This window comes from Bombus bifarius, unplaced genomic scaffold, assembly GCF_011952205.1.
Source record: "Bombus bifarius isolate JDL3187 unplaced genomic scaffold, Bbif_JDL3187 scf7180000009101_frag, whole genome shotgun sequence".
Taxonomy (NCBI): domain Eukaryota; kingdom Metazoa; phylum Arthropoda; class Insecta; order Hymenoptera; family Apidae; genus Bombus; species Bombus bifarius.
This window is the reverse complement of record NW_022884896.1, coordinates 4,471-22,149: the sequence shown is the minus strand read 5'-3', so window position 1 is coordinate 22,149 and position 17,679 is coordinate 4,471. Positions and strand designations below refer to the sequence as shown.

At 39.3% G+C, this 17,679-nt stretch overlaps 1 protein-coding gene and 1 long non-coding RNA gene across 2 annotated transcripts; both read right to left on the bottom strand.

Moving 5' to 3' along the window:
• Window positions 1-3,400: 3,400 nt before the first annotated feature.
• On the bottom strand, window positions 3,401-5,374 carry LOC117213439 (nuclear transcription factor Y subunit gamma-like). Its single transcript, XM_033458780.1, has one exon. The coding sequence runs from the start codon at window positions 4,421-4,423 to the stop codon at window positions 3,416-3,418; it is 1,008 nt and encodes a 335-aa protein (XP_033314671.1). The 5' UTR covers window positions 4,424-5,374; the 3' UTR covers window positions 3,401-3,415.
• Window positions 5,375-5,392: 18 nt separating this feature from the next.
• On the bottom strand, window positions 5,393-16,448 carry LOC117213440. Its single transcript, XR_004488654.1, has 3 exons — window positions 16,439-16,448; window positions 7,606-7,610; window positions 5,393-5,593 (listed from the first exon to the last, which is right to left on the bottom strand). It is a non-coding gene; the product is annotated as an uncharacterized LOC117213440 (long non-coding RNA).
• Window positions 16,449-17,679: the final 1,231 nt, after the last annotated feature.

The window sequence follows — 17,679 nt, the reverse complement described above, 5'->3', positions numbered from 1 at the left end:
GCCAGATGTGGTTAATCGAAGCAGTAGCTCAGATGTAAACTGTCCTCTTCTCTTTACTCTTAGTTAACCAATAGTTGGGCGAATCACCAGAAATTTACAACAGGAGCCCCAATCGGTGACCTGAAAATTCTGGGGCCTGAATACCTGTCTAACGAGCACCTGTCTACTTCGATCAGTGTTTGCGTTACCGTTGCTTACCACCAGCCAAAATAAATAATTACAAAGCATGATTTAACACTAACTCTACCAGGCCTGGTCAAAAGGCCGTGTTTCAACATTTAATTTAGAATTGTACAGTCATTGTTGTTTCTTCTCTTCTTCTAACTTTATGTAGATTCTTACGTTAACAAAAATTGAGAAATTGATTAGTCGGATAATATAAGAATTTACATAAAGTTGGAGGAAGAAAAGAAACAACGACGAACGCACAATTTCAAATTAAATTTTGAAACCGGTCATTTGACCGGGTTTAGCAAGGCTAGCGTTAAGATAATAAATTCGCACTCTTATAAACCGATTTATAGAATACTGCTCCCACTATAGTAAAATGAAATATACTATAAATAGACGAAGAATTTCATATGTTGCTTAAAAACGTTTCTCGCAAAGAACCAATCTTTAATCTAAATATATATATATCCAAACTCCGGAATATACTCTGCCCGTTCCCAAATCTCATTCTATGCTAATTTGATTATCTGAAATCGCAGTGCACGAGTTTCAAGATCGACAGCTAATTTCGTCCGTGTCCAACCTTCATTATTCTCTTCTTCTCTGTTATTTGTTCTCGAAACAAAAGTTACGATACGTCTCTGTAGTTGCATACATTACAATGTTAACGGCTCGTTCTCCAACATTTCGAACAGCTTGAACAAATCTCGTTCCAATGGCCTGCCAATCAAGCCTAGTTGTGGAATAACGCAACACGCACAATATCAGCCGCATCTTCGTAATTTGGTACATTAAAATAGTCAGTAGAATATAGTAGCATAGATTTGACTGCGAAATCCTGGGACACTCGATATAAGGAAAGGACCCTATCAAGGGAAGAACAAGATTCGAGTAAAACCTGATCGAACAGTAATATTCGTTGGAAAAACTTGTTAGATGGTAATATTTGCAGGAAAACATCGTCGCACAATTACGGTCACAAGGGAGACATGGTCACACGGTAACATTCGCAAGAAACTTTAATATGCCAATCACGCACAACGTCTGGATGCTTTAAGAAACAATGATCTTTCTATCTGCCGAAGAGCACACGACATTTTCCCACGCGAATCAAACTCGCCACGCGATAAAAGACCCGCCACTGGCCAAAAAACTGAGCGAAAGAAAAAGGACGGAATTAAAGAACCGAAGAGAAAACTCAAAACGGCGTGTCCGTTGAGGGTAATCACAGTGTTACGACCGTTCGCGGAGAGACGCGGTCGCGAGGAAAACGCGTCAGCGAGAGGCGTAAATTCTCGCTACGATTCGGTGAATCGACGCCGCGAAGTAGTCGTTCCCCTGTTTCGGTTAAGATAACAGAGGTGGTTAAATGAATATGACACAGCAGAGTAAGTTATATTTCACCGTTTATTCCAACAACTTATAACGAAGACAGTTACGCTGGTGCGTATGTACGAGATGAGTGAGTGACTGATCTATGGGTGTGTATACCCGGTTGCAGGATGTTGACCGTTCGAAGGATGTAAAATCAGTACTGTCTTGGGAGACGATGCTGTCTCGGAGGAAAGCTAAGGATGGGTGTGTCTAGCGCACGGGACCATCGGATTTGTTGGTGACGATTTTAGTTAGGAGAGTGAGGGAATAGGCTTCGTTGTTAATTGGTTAAACGAAGGGTCTTAACCGCCCTCGAGAGAAAGTGGTTAGTGGGAGGAAAGTTGCAGCGTACGTGAGAAAAACTAACTTTCCCTTGTCACGCCGTGGTAGACAATAGTCTTTGGAAATTCTTCGGAAACAGACGTTTGTTTGGTTTGAAGGATCTTTACTAGGAAATCTATGAGATTTATGGAAGGTACTTGAGACTGTTGAGGGTACGCAGTGAGTATCCGAAGACATCTGGTTGCCATCTTGCCCGCGGTGTGTGGCCTCGGCTAGGTAGAGTGTTACGCGACGTAACACACAGTGATTGGCCGACGATTTCGGCCAATAACTGCATAACTTAACGCGCGTTTCCATTCGCTAGTAATTAGAGTCGGCGATGCTTACTTTGTCTCGGTCGGCAACGAAAAAGATAAAAAAGAAATCCGATTGATCAACGATAAGGGAACTTCCGAGCAGAAACCACAGATCCCATCTCGAGGAGTATGTATCGTCTTTAACGAGCCTTATTTTCGCTTTCGAGTTGCGTGTCACGGGAGGCGAGCATATCTATATTCCCTTTGTAACTTGATCTGCACTGCACTGTGTGTATTCGATAATATTTTTCGCGAACGTGCGTGCTGAATTTGCTGGGAGAATTATTAGATAAAACGGAGAATATTGCAATTTCTACACAAAGGGCGTGTCACGATCTTTCAGCTTGGTCACAAATTAATATAGCGTAGTCTATATAAAAAAAAATCTTACTAATAAAATTATTATACGATTTCCTGCGTGCACGACGCTCGAGGAATAAACGAAAGTGTAATTTTCATTTTCAAGGTTCGCGTCACGAAACATACGCATTTACGGATACATCTCACCACACAGTATCGTATTGTGATTGCAGACACGTGTTTGTTCAGTAAAAACGGGACACGCGGTCGGTGAACGCTTGCACGTCAAGTACAGGATGTGAATTTTTGCGTTTCGTCCTCCAGGCCGCGTGAGAAGAAACACTAGACAGGCCTTTGATATATCGCACGGGATACGGGACACTGCGTTTGTTCCAGACGCACACAGATAGGCCACGCATGGACGAATGAGAACTTATATTCCGGCACAAGGATAATGATTGAGGATAGCGTCGCCAGATTATAGAAATTAATGGTAATCATCGTTCGACCGCGAATCCCGCGAATTCCCAGCTACCAGGAAAATGCTTATTTTTCTTTTCTTTATCAATACCTAAGTAAGTTTGAAAAGTTACATGTACAACAGCAACAATGTAAATATGGATGCTGTTGACATTTAGGAGGGAAAATGTCGATGACTATGAGAGTCCTCTTTCCATCATATGTATAGTTCGGATTAAAGGATATTTGTATCTCAACGTTTATTTGCACTTTTAGAAGTTTCTCTTTGTGTATTTTGTTTGACTTCCGGATTTTCAAAGATAACAGTATCTTAAGGATACAAACTTTAAACGTATATATTTTTCACACCTTGTTCGACCTTCGGGTTAAGTAAAGTACGGATTATGTACAAAGGTATTTAAAGCGTTATAAATCACAGATTTACCCAGCGTGGCATAAAACGAAAACTCAACTCACCAATGTCCTTGATACGAAGTCTTGACGAGTTTCACAGTGAAGAGGAACTGTATAGCGCACATGAGGAGACAGTAGAGGTTTAGGGAGAGGGCGAGTGCGCACAGCGCTAACGTCACCTCGTAGACAATCGTATACTCTTCCGGGCTGATCAGGCTACTCGGCGTCACCGTTAACGGTGAGATCTTCAGCAAGAAGATCAACGAGAGTAGCGCCAGTAACAACGACACTAGACACAATAAACCCAAACTGGTCAACGTCTCTTTCGCGCCAACCTCGTGGTCCTTGTGATTCCTTGACAGGGACGACGACCAGGAAGCGTTCAAGGGGTACGCCGTGGAACCGGGACCGGTTAACTGTCCCCCGGTAGTCGTACCCTGAAGAGCAGGTGCAGGCGAAGGTGTCGCCTGACTGGGTAATCTGGACAGTCTCGAGATATCAAAGCCTCCATTCGCTTTAGGTCTGCTGTCCTGGTGCAGCGGCGCCGGGGATATCACCCCCAATGTAGTCGACAGATTATTATTATTGTTATTGTTATTTCCACCGGCAACAGGACTGACGCTGTTCACAGAATGCTTCGACGTGGACAACGTGGACAGATTAAGAGCGTGCGAGTGATTCAATCGTTGAGAAAGATTGTTCACGCTCAACTGAGAATGATTCAAAGGGTGTCTGTGAGTGGAAGATGGCGTGGTGGCAGCCTGATGCACGTTGGCTCTTTGATGGACCACCGAGTCGTAAACGTCGACTCCCCGTCCTTGGCTGCCCCCTGTCGTTCCACGAACGTTGCTGTTTTGGTTGTAATGATGGTGTTGCTGTTGATCCTGTTGGTGACCAGAATGATGGTGGTGGTGGTGGCCGCCGTGCAACGAGCCCGAGCTCGCCTGGTAGTCATTGTGCTGGTGCCTGGAGCCCGCTGACGACGGTTGCCCCGTCAGGATATGCTTCAGCATTACTCGACACTGGAATGCCTGAGGAAGACTGCGCTTCTTCCTGCTCCTATACATGGCGCTACGCGGGACTCGCTTCTGAGCACGTCTTTCTCGTTGGAGGCTTAATCTTTCTTTTCTTTCCCAGTAGAATTTTTACACAATTCTTTCTCCCTTTTATCATTAAATTACCTGTAATTCTTAACGATCTTTAATCTTTGTCGCTTCTTCCCTATATATATATTTTTGTTTACTTTTCTCCGTAGCGAATTTTGTCTTTCTGACGCAGGATTAGGTTCCTGGACTTAGGGAGTTGCTACACGCCAGCTCCACCATGGCGACGGCATTCACTAGGCAGCCTAGATAGCCACCTTTCAGCTCACGCTTCGGGACACTTTTTTCGCTGAGATTCTCCGCGATGAGGCATGAAAGCAGAGACCACCGTCTGTGGAGGCATGATTATTCTATTGTTCCTTTTAACGAGTAATCGTTTTACTCGAGTCCTCTTACTAAACCGTAAGTACAAAAGACTATTATACTTAGATAGGTACTTGGTCTCAAGAACCAACTTATTTTGGTCTTTCGATTAAGTTCTTAATTAAATGCTCAATTAGATATTCATAAATATATCTTCATAATATTTCCCTCATCTATTTCTTTGACATTCTAGCAACCTCGTTAAGACGTCCGCCACTTCAACTTCTATCTACAAGTGGCAAAAACTGAAGCTGACCTTCTTCATGGAGAAACATGCCGGAAATGGCATCCGCACGTGTGAATAATTATACTCAGTGTCCAGGTAGTTCTTTCGATCATCCGATAGAAGTCGTTTCTGTTTTTCAGAGTTCGTTCACGCCTCCAGAATGTAAAAATATCCAAGGAAGTACCATTAGGAAGCAATGAAATTCAGAGCTTCTGTGGTTATTCCTTTTTCTGATTGTTTCTTTTCTTTGCCCAAAATGGATGATTTCTATATCAAATTGTTTATTCGTATTTTTTTTAATATTCCTTGAGATTTTCAATCAACTCGATTTCGAATTTCTTAGCACCCGATCTTCTGGTTGACGTCGTTAAGAAAGAGGAACGAGTGCACAGGAAGCATGGTCGGCGTGAGCATGATTAGATCCGGTCTGCCCGATGACCTTGCCAGTGATAATAGCGGTTCGTTAAGGTGGTTGCAGTCTTGGTTTGCTTCTGTTTCGATTTCCAGCGAACTCGTCAGCCGGCATGGCTTCCGAGATGCTCCCCCTGAAACAAGTCGAAGGGAAATAATTAATGGACTCTCTGTTCGATTGTACGTGGATGACAAGCTGACCGTAAAAAGAAATATACAAATACGATTAGAAAATATAATCCGAACCCCTTTCGGTTTGATCTGAAGGTTTCTTTTTCTACACGGAACCAAAGATTCTTATCTGGTTTATGGTGAGCTAAGGAACTCTTTGAAAACAGCATTTATAACTTTCGAAAAAGAGACAGGTATTTCTTGCGCGAACAATTGAATAATTAATTCGTTCTCTAAATATCCTTATTTGTTGTTCCTAAAATACATAATGATTGGAAGCTTCTTACGGGAAGAGCAATCAGCCGCTGATATCATTGAAGTCGAAACGCCATTAAAACCATATTACGATTCGCATGCGACATGCTCCATTCATGAAAACACAAAAGCAATAAACAAGTACAAATCAACGAAATAAATCCTCCGAGAACGAGACGTTACAGGAATTATACCATTGCGAGGATACAAAAGACTTGCTCATGAGCTACTTCCTTCAAGTAGTCGAGCGGTGTATTTTCCGGTCGTTAACTTCCATATAATGGGATATTAAAGAGTACGGACACAACGCTGCTATTTTTCAACTGTTCATTATCAAATTACGCAGCGGGAATCGTTGCAACGACAAAACTGTAACGACTCGTACCTGCGTATCTTCCATTTAGCTACGGTAAACGCTGACTTGTCTGCGTTTTTTTTTCACTTCCTCGTTACGGAAACCAGGAAAAGTGATTCACAATACAGTTTCTAACTGTACTTCTCGCGATTCTTTCTTAGAAACAAGCAATTGCTTCTTTTCAATTTCCTAAACCTATAATAAAACAGTCCATTCCTTGAATAGAAATTAACTTTAAAACTTTAGGCGCATACATTGTACGTATCGTATGTATGTATTTTGATTTGAAAAGAAACGCGGCAAACGCCTTTGAAAAGACGTTAGGTTTTCAACACCTTAACTAACTTAATTCCAGCGAGTCGTAAATCTGCTGCATCTCCAACATCTGAATATCCATCTTTTACAATGACTTGTTCTCCAACTTATTAAAATTACATCTCCCCCGTTGCACCGACCTTCTTTAAAGGTTCCCGCGGCAGGTTGAACCCGCATCACGTATCTTCCCTCTTCCTTCCACCCCTGTTCCCTTTCTCTTTCTATCGGACGGGAAGAGCGGGAACGCTTAAAACGCGCGAATCACGCGAGCGCCTCACGATTTGCGAAACATCACGTGAAAATCACCGATCCGATCTCCGTGCGCGCGGTGCACCGTGGGGGTAACGATTAAATCGACAGGATATACTTTATTGGCTATTCCGTTATTACAGGCTGTAGTTGGCGGGGAAATAGTCATTATGGATCGATGAACTCCATTGTAACAACGCACCTTCGAATTGCATCGGAAACACTTCTGTATTGCGTGCACCGTATAACCTATCATCGTCTGTTTAGGGTAAATCAGTGGATCGGAAGTTACGTTTCTATGTTTCTCGCCTGTCAGTATAACACTGTGCAAGAGATACAGCAAGATCCTAAAATCATTCGAGTACAAGTAGCGTAAAATGGTCGTTTAAATTTCAATAAATTAACTATTCATACGTTAATTGTACGCGGTCAGGATTAAGGGGTACGGCGATGGAGAAGATTTTGTTAGCTAGATGTTGAGTAAATAATCGAAGATGATAATTTTATAAATGTTTCGTATTTATGATGATGGAAAAGATTTAATTTGAGTTACGTTACGTTTGAATAAGATAGACATTTCCAAGAGTGGAGGATTTGTAGAGATAGTGGACGTAATAGTAGTATGATTTAATACTTGATGTGTCTTTTTTTTCTTTGACATATAGGTCACTGTGGGGAGTAATATTGATCTAGATATAACTATCTTTTCTGAGAAGTACGTATATGCTTATGGGAACTATGTTTGGTTAATCAATAGAGCCATTCTTTTGAGAAATTGAATCTAGAAGAACTCGACGATACTTTGCCTTGTTTCAATAGTACATCATTTTAAAGAAACGCCTGCGATTATAGTATATAATAGCACATAGGTATATGCAAAATTGCATTTTCAAATAATTAAATCAAAAATATAGGAATGTATCAATGGGAAGAATATTTGTTAAAGATCTTTCCTTTTTAATCAAATTCGTCCAACAACCCCATTCTCGCAAACATAAAATGAACGATGCCTTTCTCAAAGAAACAAGAAGAAAATTGCTGTCGTTCTAAAGTTCTTCTCCATTGCTAAACTACCGTTCGTGTTTCTAGTTACACTCCAATTATTCGATTGTAAGAAGCAAGCAATCCCTCCATCCAAGGGCTAGATATAGTTTCTCGAGTAGTTCTCTTCAATACCGTTATATCGAAGAACTCTTTTTGAATAAAGTTCACATTTATAAAGCAAACACAATAAAATACGACAGGACAATTGTAATCGATAAATAACATTTTATTAGGATATTATAAGAAGCTAAGATATCGAGTTCTAATTGTGAATATCAAGCGTTCGTCGTTCGAGGAGATTACCAATATTTTCTTCCTTAACAATATTAATTACGAAGTTTCGATACTGTTTATGACATTAAGATCTCTTGATAAAGTTGTATCGTTAAAATCTTACTGTTCCTAGGGAAAATATATAGTTAATATATATAGTTAAATATATGTCGGAGATGAAAGGACACCGGAACCTTGGGATAGCCCCGCAACATTGCAATCTAAAGTCCACTATAACTGTAACTAAACTATTGTAGTTATTCAATCCGATTGTAATTGTTCGAGATTAGTGACGGTGAGCTTTGGCTCAAGGTGACAGTCTGTCGCCCAACGTAGCCGCGGTCAAGGGATGAACGCTTTGCCTAACAAAGGTATGGAGTAATTCTATAGCTCTCCTTAAAAGAAATATTCGTGGCGACACGCGACAGTAAACATTCCAACGGTTTCTGTCCCGTGGCTCGCCACACGCAGAGCCTATTCTTCGAGTAAGATGATTGCCAGATGTCGATGCGTCTCCACAGTACATGTTCGGCTAGCCCGAGGGCCCGTTATAAATCTTAAGGTTTAGTTAACTAAAGTCCTTCAAACAGACAAACAGTCTTTGTCCCAACTACGGGAAGATAGGGGAGACATATTTTTCAACGAGCGGCGTCTCCCACTAGCAACTTTCCCTCGAGGGCGGCTAGCATCTTTTTCTAACCACCGATATGGAGATTGACCAATTAGCAGCAACGTCAATTTCCCTTACTTCCTAAACGAAGGCTTTTCTCGACGAATCCGATGATCTCGTGTCCTTAGACACACCCCATTATAGTTTTCCTCTGTGGCATCATCGGGACGGGACGGGCATTCTTTTACGCGCTCCCGTCGACCAAAGAGTAACGTCTTTACGCTCAGCAATTATTTTTACGAGTCAGACTTAGATTCAGCGAGAACGCCCATCTGTCATCCCGTTGGCCGCGGATTCGTTATTGAACCGGAGACCACTGTCACTAGTGCCGCGGACGTCTCACCGCCGTGGTAGATTGTCAAACCTGTGTTATTCATACCTGTGTCAATAAATCGTATCTTCGTTACACCGCAACGATGGCTACCTTCAATGAAGACTCTTCAAACACCGACAACCCTATCCTAAATGTCATTCCGACATATATATCCACCGAAAATGCGCTCTTGTAGACAAACGCTCGATTCGCGTCATAGCTTTTAAAGCTTGTCGCATCTCAATCAGTTGGAAAAAGTTTTTCCTGTAGCATATTTTATTTTTAGGAACCAACAAGGTCTTTGTTTATTTCCTTCTTTTTTTTGCTCCAATTCCCCCATTGTTTTTTCAAGGATAGTATTTCAGAGCCATTAGTCAAGTTCATTGTAACAATAAACGTACGTTTCGGAAACATTTTGTGCTGTGAAACAGAATACACTAAAGTTTGAAGGTGACATCGATTTTCGAAAGTTTATAAATGGAGGTGTATGACAGTATCACCAGCTGTTGCTGTCCCCAAGCGCCAAAATACGTTCTGACTACTATTTTATGTATCTCACAGAAGTATGTCTTCATTCATCATCTCCCATGCCATCCACCAACGTGTTCTTAACATGTTATCTCCTAGTAAAATATTGATGTTGAGTCAGATATCCAACTGAATAATCTTTTCGGTGTCTACTATAAGACATTTAAAACCAAGGCTCGTACACACGTGTGCTTATACGTCAGATGTAATACTTAACACGAAACCTGCTTATATTAATATTAAATTTATGCATAGTAGGATGTTCGACCTTTGTAAAAATGAAATTATAATACATACAGTTTCACCGTGGAAAAGTGAATCTTTCTAGTATGTCCACGCAAATGCAGGGGAGGGGAGGACTGTGCATGCACCAAACAACTTTACGTTCGTAATTTTTCACACAAATGTACAACTGTAGGGAAAAAATTATCTCTGATTTTTCGGATGTTAGGAATCGACAATATCGCATAACGGAATGCTGTGTTCTACGTATTCTATTTTTGTTACGAAAGTGGTACAAACGAAGTCCACATAAGAATAGTACAACAAAATCGGTTGAGATTAGGTTATCGTGCAGATATCGCGGCTTTTGCATTGGAAATCACGCAACTGCCAGTCTCGTCGTTCCTTGTAAACGAAAGAAAGGTATTGTAATCGGTCGGAATTAACATAAAACTAGTCGCATGCGACCATATGGCCTGAATGTTCAATAAACGAGAGTAGAGCGCGAGCTATGTGATTCTAACCGTTTAGGCGGAAACTAATGATTGTAACCAGAGCGTATAAGATGAGGAGAGAATCGCGATAAGGTAGAACAAGAGACAGATATTCTCTACGTAAAGCAAGTCTGTCAACTAGATTGAAATCCTATAGCTATAACTACAGTGAATCCATATTCTGGCGAATTGTCTTTTCACAAATGAAGCTTCTGAAGAACGGAATTGATACAATAACTACTGTTCATTCATAACTACTGTTGTAAGAATCTATATATTTGTCTATCTATATCTATATATATCGATCTATATATATTTGTCAGAATGTCATTTTATCAAAAAACCCATCCTCTGTAATCATAGTTTAACGAAGCATAATTAATAGAAGAGGTAGAGCGTTAAGTGGAGATGATTTAATCACAGTTAAGTAGATAAATCTCTATATTAGTCTCTTTAATTAAAATGTTCTACGTTTTATTTGCGTCATTTTTTTCCTTCATCCAATTTAAAATGTTTAAATAACAATAGCCTATACAATATAATTTTATGTAAAAAAATTGATTGTACCATGTTTATTGCAGATATTTAACATTTTTGTGTACATACAAAATTTAAATTATACCTCGCTTGAGAACAAAAATTCTATTTGTTTTCCTAACATGTACTAATAATTATTGATCAAAATAGAAAAAGCTGGAGGAGATTACTTAGGAAGATTACTTAGCATCTCATATTCCTGTCAAGGCTCGAACGTTTTATCTTCCTTTAGATTTTCCTAAGTTTCCATTTCTCTGACTTGCTATTTGAGTTAGCTTAGTATACGTGCTATACATAGGTATGTATAGTGTCATGATCGCGACAGTCTTGAGTTACCCACGCTTTATCCTCTGTAAACTATTTATAAAAGAAGAACAAATTACATGTTAGAACTTTCATTCAATTTACCAATACAAATAATTTTAAACAAGAAAAAAGACCTAATGCAGTGGTTTCAACTTAAACATATCCAACAGTTATTTACGAATAAATAGTATAAATCTTTTAGCAACATGAAATTCGCGATATTTATTCAAATATTTATATTTACAGTGCGCCATCAGCAAAGAAAACGTGTTTATCGAAACGTGCGCTATCGATTTTATGCTTTTGCCACGCAAACAGGGAAATTGCAACTCAAAATTGAATTCGCACTGCAAAGCGTTGACGTTACGATATCAATTACATACTTCAAAAACACCGAAGGTATCACACGGAATCAGAGAGATTCTATGAGAAGTTAAACGCATAGTCACCCTATTGGGAATAGGATTGCTTTGATTCGAGCTCAAACATAGGGAAAGCTGAAAGAATCTTTTGCGGATCTTCCTTCTTCTCTACATTGGATTTTATACAAAACGACTTTAACCTTTTCAAGGAAATACGGAAATAAGGATTTTAGATAGAGAGATTTATCTGGAAGGAAATGGATAGAAAACGTAGAACCAGTTCTTGTTGGTTGAAAGATTTTTTCTCTTCGCAGAGATTCAAGCTTTAAAGAACGATCAAATATGTGCGCAGCTGACTTACGAGTGAAGTTATTATTAAAAGAAATTATTGCATTTAAAAGGATAAATATTAATATAAATTTAATAAAATTGTTTGTTCAATTATCATAAGTTTAATTTAAATTTAAAAAAATTGTTAGTTCAATTATCATAAGTTTAAAGATATGTAGATATTGTATTTACATATCGAAAATCAGACAGCAATATTAATTAACACACCTAGTCAAACGCACACGTACTTTAAAACCGTGCTTTAAAATCGATATTCGCTGAAACAATACATCGCTCTGCGCTTCCAATTTGTTTTCGCACGAAGAATCAGTCCACTCATTGTTACCGTCACCATCTCTACCGTAATCTATATTACTCGAATAAATTCTATATCTTGATTGGAAAATCACATATTTTAACGAACTTCCCTATTTTTTGTTTTTTATGACTTTAACTGGCAATTTCCATAATGTTCTATAACTTGACAACAGACTGATAATATTTCAGGATATATATACATACATCATGTTTTTGAGGATTCCGTAGTAAAATAATTATAGTTGGGGAGTCCAACTTCCCAAACCGCGACAAACATATTTCACACATCCACGACGACTTTACAAGCAGACCCCTCGCGGTTTTGGGAAATCGATGAAGGACCCTCAATTAAACATATCTCAGAGGGCAGATCGACGATGCGAAGAACACTTCCAAGCCCACACCCGACGCACCAGCGAAGGACGATACATCGTCGCTCTACATTTCAATGATCAGCTTCAGTCACTCGGATCCTCTAAAACGCTGGCAATTAAACGACTCGCCTCACTCAATCGCCGATTCCAGCACGACAAACGCTTCGAATCAGAATATCGAACGGTAATACAGGAATACCTGGCATTGGGACACATGACGAAGGTCAATGTCAACCACTCCGACGACAACGGATACTATTTACCTCATCATGGCGTGACCAAAGCATCGAGTCAAACCACCAAACTCCGTGTAGTTTTCGACGGATCGGCACCAAGCACTGCCGGAACCTCCCTAAACGATACACTTTACACAGGACCCAAGTTACAGGAAGATTTATTTTGTATATTAATTAGATTCCGCGCTCATCAGTACGTACTCACTGGCGACATCGAGAAAATGTATCGGCAATTCCTCGTACGACCAGAGGATCGGAAATATCAAAGGATATTATGGCGCAGCGCGAGTGGAGAAACAGAAACATATGAGCTTAACACCGTAATACTCTTATCATAGAAATAGAAGCAGTCCTCAATTCCCGCCCGCTAACTCCTATCTCCACCGATCCAAATGATCTCCTAGCCCTCACTCCCGGACATTTCCTCATTGGCGATTCATTAATGTGCTTACGTGATCGAGATTTCAGAGACATTCCATCGAACCGACTCTCCAAATGGCAACATATCCAACAGCTTAAACAACATTTTTGGAACCGCTGGCATAAGGAGTATTTGAACGAGCTAACCAACCGCAATAAATGGAGCAAGGGTGGACACAGCATCCAAAAGGGCACAATCGTCATCCTCAGAGAGGACAACGTTCCCTCCATGCATTGGCCTCTGGGCCGAGTTATCAAGGTTCATCCAGGCGCCGATGGTGTCATCCGGACAGCTACAGTTCAGACGGCAAAGAGCATTTTGGATCGGGGCGTCAAAAGGCTTGTCCCACTGCCAATTCAACCCGATCTCGAGAAACCCGAACAACTAGCCACAGAGACGAAATAAGATGGGAACTTCAACCACACCTCGCTAGTTTGATCGGTACCTTCTCAACGGGGGGAGAATGTTACGCCATGCGGCTTACCATAGGTCATATTCTTAACTATCGATCGCGGCACTATAATGTCGCAGACGGATCGTCGTGTCTGCCCGGCAAACAAACATTGTAGTGGCAAGCGCATGGTTCATTAAGCAGGGCGACTTCCAGAAACGTCGACTCGTGGCCCGTATTTTACCTCGCGTAAAAGAATGTGGCGTAGAACGTAGTGGGGGTCGCCTTCCAGAAAAAACGAAAAAAATCGAAAGGCGTTCAGAACTTTTCGAAAAGTCGAACCGTCAACACATGTGGTATGTCGCGCATTACTTATCAACCAAAACGCAGTTACATTTTTTTTGTTCCATTTATATCTTTCTAGTTAATAAGTTGTTGAAATAAACATTAATTTATTTGTGTTAATTCTGTGGAATTTCATTGAACTACCCTTATTATCATAATCGAAATAAGGGGATCGATCAGTTCGTGGCGTCGATTATTTAATCGTAACGGGAACTTACAACTCTCGTTGACGTGCTATCTCGCGATCGCGTCTCTCCGCGAACGGTCGAAACAAAATGATTCACTAAAAACTGTCCTGAATTCCTAAGAATTTATTTACCGCAAAACTGACAAAGTGTTTATTTAAAAAATGAGGTTGAAGGTAGTCCTTTTCTTTCATTTCATTCATTTTCATTTTCTTTCTTAAGTATGGCTAACACAATATCTAATCAATTAAAATTTTATATTTTCACGTGAAAAGTTTCTTTAGATAATTATTATCAACATGATGACTAACTCTTACGGATTAATACGTGTCTGTAGGGCAATCCGGTGGACTTGATCGGCTTTTTACTTCGAAAGTTGAGTAATCGGTGTCGCTTTCTTACGCATCTTTGAACTGTATAAATGTTTTAAAATTGTTTGATCCAGAATGTACCACACCGGACAATCAAGAAGGCAGGTGCCTTGACTACAGAAAATGTAAACCTCTGCAAGAAATATGGCAGATACAGTACCGTACAGCCACCGATTTTTATAGACGATCAGTGTGCAGATACCAGGGCAATGTTACGATCGTTTGCTGTCCGAACGATCCAAACAAAGAGAAGAGAGAAATTTTAATAAAAACTGTGTATAAGTATAAGGCTTGGCGACCACCATACTGTGGTTTTAGCAACGTCTCTCATACCAGGGTGGTCGATGGTAAACCAGCTGAACTTGGTACGTTTTATGTCTTTCTTTCCGATTAATAATAAGCCATTTACTGCAAAGAATGAACTTTAAAGGCATTAAACAGCACATCAATGTACATTTCAATTAGACTAAATAATAATGCTATGATTTTATCGGTAGTAACTTTACTTATTAACTTGAATTATTTCTTTCTTCTACTCCATGTTAGGAAGAGTATCTTTTTGCTTGAAATAAAAAATTGATATAGGAGTAATAATATAGATAGAGATCAAAAACTGTTAGGGCAGAAATTACACGTTTGAACTTTATAGTTCAGTATAGTTCAAATAGAAATTATATAGAATTATCTAATAATTTCTATTCCAGTGGAATAAAAATTTAATTTCTGTCTTTATCAAATCTCTATTTCAGAGTATTTGTACGTATGTACTTATCGTCTGCTGTATGATCGAATATCGAATAGATAATAATCGTTGTTACTCATTATGTGAGAAAAAATTATGTATATTCACAACTATGACTATTGCATTTTAGGCGCTTGGCCATGGATCGCTGCATTAGGTTTTCGTAATCCCCGAAACCCAGACAAACCACTATGGAAGTGCGGAGGTTCCCTGATAACGGCTAGGCATGTTTTGACCGCAGCACATTGTGCACATATGGATGGAATAGAAAACATACACAATCATAATATTGCCATTCTTAGATTGGTGGAGGAGGTGCCATTTTCGAGTAAGTCCTCAAATATATATATATATGCTATTGAGTATTACTGAAGTATCATATCCTGAAATTTCTTACTGTACACATATATTGTGTCATAAAGCGTGTACAATTCTTTCTCATACTTTTGGTCATTCGTTTCCTGCATTTTCATTTATTTTTTTATTTTTCAGGGTACGTATATCCCATTTGTACGAAAGAGCCCCTACGAAAGAGCAACTTCGTCGGCTATAACCTCCTTGTTGCTGGATGGGAGCGTTAAGATATAGTAAGTGATATCAATTTTATAATAAAATTAAACAGTTCCAGTCTTAAATATCTTTCTTATTTTCTTCGTAGGACGACCACGACGTAATGCATTAATGGAAGTACAAATGCCAGTGATTAAGAACGCCGAATGCAAAATAGCTTATTCCAAATTTCCTAATGCACCTGATATCACTGATGGTATAATATGCGCCGAACATGCTCAGGGTGGAGAGGATTCTTGTACGGTAATTAAGTTACAGAGTTACTACAAACTATACGGTATCTGAAGACACGTCAATTCGAATTAACATCAAATCGACGTCTTAAACATTAGAAATAATAGATAAACACAATTCAATAGTTTTGCCCACTTCTCACACCTCATTATGGTATTTAATCTAATTTCCTTCTAATCTTAGTTTTGCTCAAAATACATATAACATGTACATTATAAATTGGAGTATTTCAATACACAAATCAATAGAAGATTATTACTGTATATAAGTATAATTTCAATACAATTCGATCGATATATTTCAGTATCTTTGATTAAAAATTTAACGATCCTTTCAGGCTGACCGCGGCGGACCACTGCTGATACAACATGAATTAACCTCGTATTTAATAGGTATTGTGTCTTACGCTTATAAGTGCGGCACAGCTGGCTATCCCAGCGTTTACACTAGGGTCACATCGTACCTTGACTTCATTCTCCAAGCGATGCAATAATATGATATTACTGTTCCATAAATATCATTGTGTAAAAAACGTAAAGTTGGATTTTCTTATTGTGGAGATAAGAAACAGCTCAAATTTACATTGTTTTGTACGTTACAAATTATAGGCTTAAAATGTACGAAATGTAACTTTGAAACGACACTAATTTTTTACGCACGATAAACCTCCACGACTTAGGTATGTAAAGATGATAAACGTATATTAATTCTATTAATTTGGTAATAATAAACCAACTTTCTGAGAAGTTCTGTAAATTTCGTTTCTGTTGTATCAAGAGAATAATGGAATATTCCACTTAGATCGTATACTTCTTGTATGTACATACAAAATTTTCCGGCTAATCTAAAACACTTCATAAGATAGAGAGCTTCTGGAGATTCGGACACAGAGAGTGCATAAAATACAAGATAAGTCTCGTGTCTTTCAAAATTATTTTTTATTCGCTAAAAACGTCCTGTGTACTCATGCAATCACATGCAACCTCGAAACTTCGCTTATTTTTTATCACTTTCCAATTCAATACACTGTTTCTGCATTTTTGACTATATGTAAGAGAAATTTCCATTCAGCCAAAGGTGTACTTACAGATTATAGATTCCTATACGACTCTCGGTAAAAATTTATCCGCACTCCAGATAGTTAAAACTTCTGTCGACCGTATTGATCCATCTGCACTCTTCGTATGACGTCAATATCTGTTCAGTGCTGCTGCGTAGGTTTCATTGTGTTACGTCAATTCGTTTGTGACCGTTGCGCGAGTAATGGCGCTTTGCAATGGCGATTTGCAGGAAAACAGTGCAGGATGCTGTGATTCGTTTCTTGTGGTCGGAGGTTATGTTTGATGCCTATATTTATCAAAGATTTAATGCACATTATGGAGAAAGTGTTTTGTCACGAAGTGTGTTTGAATGGGCACAAAAGTTCAAAGAAGATCGCACAAGTGTTATGAAAAAACAGCTGGACGCCCGTCCACATCCACGATGACAACATTGAACGTGCTCATGAACTTATGCTCTATGGAATAGACGAGTGACACTGGATAATGTGGCAAATCATTTGCAAATCAGCCACGGCTCTGCTTATGCAATAGTGCACGACAGATTTGGG

Coding starts and splice junctions, on each gene's coding strand:
- LOC117213439 (XM_033458780.1), bottom strand. CDS start 4,423: ATGTATAGGAGCAGGAAGAAGCGCAGTCTTCCTCAGGCATTCCAGTGT.